The sequence below is a fragment of the Miscanthus floridulus genome, chromosome 1 (assembly GCF_019320115.1).
Source record: "Miscanthus floridulus cultivar M001 chromosome 1, ASM1932011v1, whole genome shotgun sequence".
Taxonomy (NCBI): Eukaryota; Viridiplantae; Streptophyta; class Magnoliopsida; order Poales; family Poaceae; genus Miscanthus; species Miscanthus floridulus.
Genome location: NC_089580.1, coordinates 157,764,337 through 157,766,951, shown reverse-complemented (window position 1 = coordinate 157,766,951; position 2,615 = coordinate 157,764,337). Strand labels below are relative to the sequence as shown.

General features: G+C 54.2%; 1 protein-coding gene across 1 annotated transcript; it reads right to left on the bottom strand.

Moving 5' to 3' along the window:
* Nucleotides 1-412: 412 nt before the first annotated feature.
* LOC136499383 (heavy metal-associated isoprenylated plant protein 35-like) lies at nucleotides 413-2,250 on the bottom strand. Its single transcript, XM_066495062.1, has 3 exons — nucleotides 2,114-2,250; nucleotides 1,902-1,977; nucleotides 413-1,781 (listed from the first exon to the last, which is right to left on the bottom strand). The coding sequence occupies exons 1-3, from the start codon at nucleotides 2,147-2,149 to the stop codon at nucleotides 709-711; spliced, it is 1,185 nt and encodes a 394-aa protein (XP_066351159.1). The 5' UTR covers nucleotides 2,150-2,250; the 3' UTR covers nucleotides 413-708.
* Nucleotides 2,251-2,615: the final 365 nt, after the last annotated feature.

Sequence of the window (2,615 nt, the reverse complement as noted above, 5' to 3'; positions counted from 1 at the left end):
TCGCCTCTCAAATTAGTTGCAAACTGTGCAATTAGTTTCATAATTAGTGTATATTTAATACTCTATGCATGTGTCGAAACATCCGATGGGACAACGACTAAAATTTAGGAGGAGAAACCAAACACCCCTAAATAATAAAATATCCAGGAAATATTTGGGATCTCTAAAAAGGTCCCGTTCGGCTAGAGGGTTTTTGAGGAAAGTGAAGGAAAGTGGATGAAAAACACTGTTTCGGATGAAAAAACAAGCATATCAAGCCAGGTTCAAGGGCACACGAACGGGGCCAAAGATACAAATATGCCTTTGCCTTTCTCCATCTATAGAAAAAACTATTAGTCGTATATGTATAATCTGTTATATACTGTATGTATTTGTGGTGGCTCATATACAAAATTCTAGTAGCCGGCATATATAGACGCGGTGAATATTAGCTATAGGTAAAGGCGTACGTATCTCATTACAATTACATGCTCTAATTACTTGATTAGAACAGTAAAAAAGATATTAAAAGGAAACGAAAAGAGCAGTAACAGGCTACTGTATGGAGAGAGGTTTGACCTCTATACTAATAAGTGGAAGAGAGCAGTAACAGGCTACTCCACCTACAACCACAGAGAGGTCACTATTGCGGTAGCGGCGCCGCCTCCCCATCTACTTGCCGGCCGGCGGCGTCCGGGCCCGGGCCGGCGCCGACCAACACGATCGATCTCACATGATGCTGCAGGAGTTGGGGTTCTCGTCGTCGAAGATGCGGTACGAGTCGTGCATCGGCGACGCGTGCATCCCGGGCGGGCTGTAGTGGTCCTGCTGCTGGTAGTAAGGCTCCGCCGGCTCCGAGTGCGGGTACGGCATGTACAGGTACGACGGCGACCACTGCTTTTCCGGCTGCGGCTGCGGTTGCTGCGCGGAGTACGAGTACGCCGGCTGTGGCTGGTGCACGGAGTAGTACGCTTGATGCGGGTGTGCCTGTTGCATGGAGTACGCCGGCTGTGCCTGCGGTGCGAAGTACGTGTACGACACGCTCGAGCTCGGGTTCGACGCGTGGTAGCTCACCACCGGCTGCGGCGCGTAGTAGGGGTGGCGGTACTCCTGCTCGTACGCGTGCTTTGGCGCCGGCGCCGGCGGCGCAGGCAGGGACCTCTCCGTCGTCACGGCGGCAGGCTCCGCCTTACCGGCGTCCTTGGGCTTGTCGCTCTTCTTTGCCTCGTCCTTGTCATTGGCGGCGGCGGCTTCCTTTGCCGGCTCTGCTGCGGCCTTGGCCTTCGTCTCAGCTCCCTTGCTGTCACCGCCGTCCTTCTTCGCCTCGACTTTCTCCTCATTCTTTGACTCTGCTTCGGGCTTCTTCTCTGCGGCCCCGCCCTCCTGCTCCGACTTCTTCTTCTTCTCCGCCTCCTTTGACTCTGCTTCGGGCTGCTTCTTCTTCTCCGCCTCCTTTGACTCTGCTTCGGGCTTCTTCTCTGCGGCCCCGCTCTCCTGCTCCGGCTTCTTCTTCTTCTCCTCGGAGCTCTCGCCCTGCGGCTCCTTCACCGGCTTCACCGCCTCCTCCGGCTTCTTGTCCACCGCGGCCGCAGCAGGAGCAGCGTCCTTGCCGCCGTCACCGGCAGGCTTCGGAGCCGGCGGGGCCTCCGGCGCGGGCTCGGTCTTCTTGGCGGGCGGGTGGCACTGCCAGGGCTCTCCCTTCTTGCCGGACTTGTACAGCTTCTGGATGAGCGTGTCGGCGTCCACGGTGCCAACCACAGTCACCTTGTGCTGCGAGGCGTCCACCGTCACGTTCTGCACGCCTGAAAACAATCACCAACCAGAACCACCCCGTTAATTTCAGCCAAAACAGCCCAAAATGTATGCAAAAGCCTGCCGACTCGCGCGAGAAGGCATGTATTTTCAGACTGCTAGGCACGCACCTTCGATGCTCCTGAGCACCTTCCGGACCTTCTTCTTGCAGCCATGGCAGTGGATGGCCACCTTCAGCACCACGGTCTGGAAAGAACAGAGGAATCAAGGGGTTAGCATTACACGACCTAACAACCAAATTAGCAGCTCATATGATGATATGGGATCGAAGAGCATTCGACAACTTTGGGGGGAGGTGAGACAGGCATGGACGGACGCTCACCTGAACGCCAGGGGCCGCCGCAGCTCCTGACGCCATGGGGAGCGCTCTGGAGACTGGTCGCTCTGCCTGTTCGGCCACGAGGGGAGCAGAGGAGCTCGGCTAACGTGGCTTTCTGGCCGTTGAGAGGGGAGGAAGGCGGCAACCGAGGTGCTCATCTTATAGTCGAACAAGCTTAGGAAGAAATGGGCCAAAAAAGTATACGTGGGATCTCTGACACCTGGGCCAATCGATTCAAATTAGTTCTATTTTTTTTTCAAATAAACGGCATGTTCGCTGGTCGGTTTTTGGGCTGGTTTGGGCTGGCTAGTGCTGGTTTATTGTGAGAGAAAAACACTATTGGCTGGTTGAATAAGTCCGGCTGAAACCAACAAGCGAACGGAGTGAAAATGGGTTCAACTGCAATCGCTTGAACTTATCAGCCGACTTATCAGCTAGAATCTATAATATTTTTTTCTCATAATAAAACAACTTCAGCCGACATTAATACGAGCGGAACAGACCC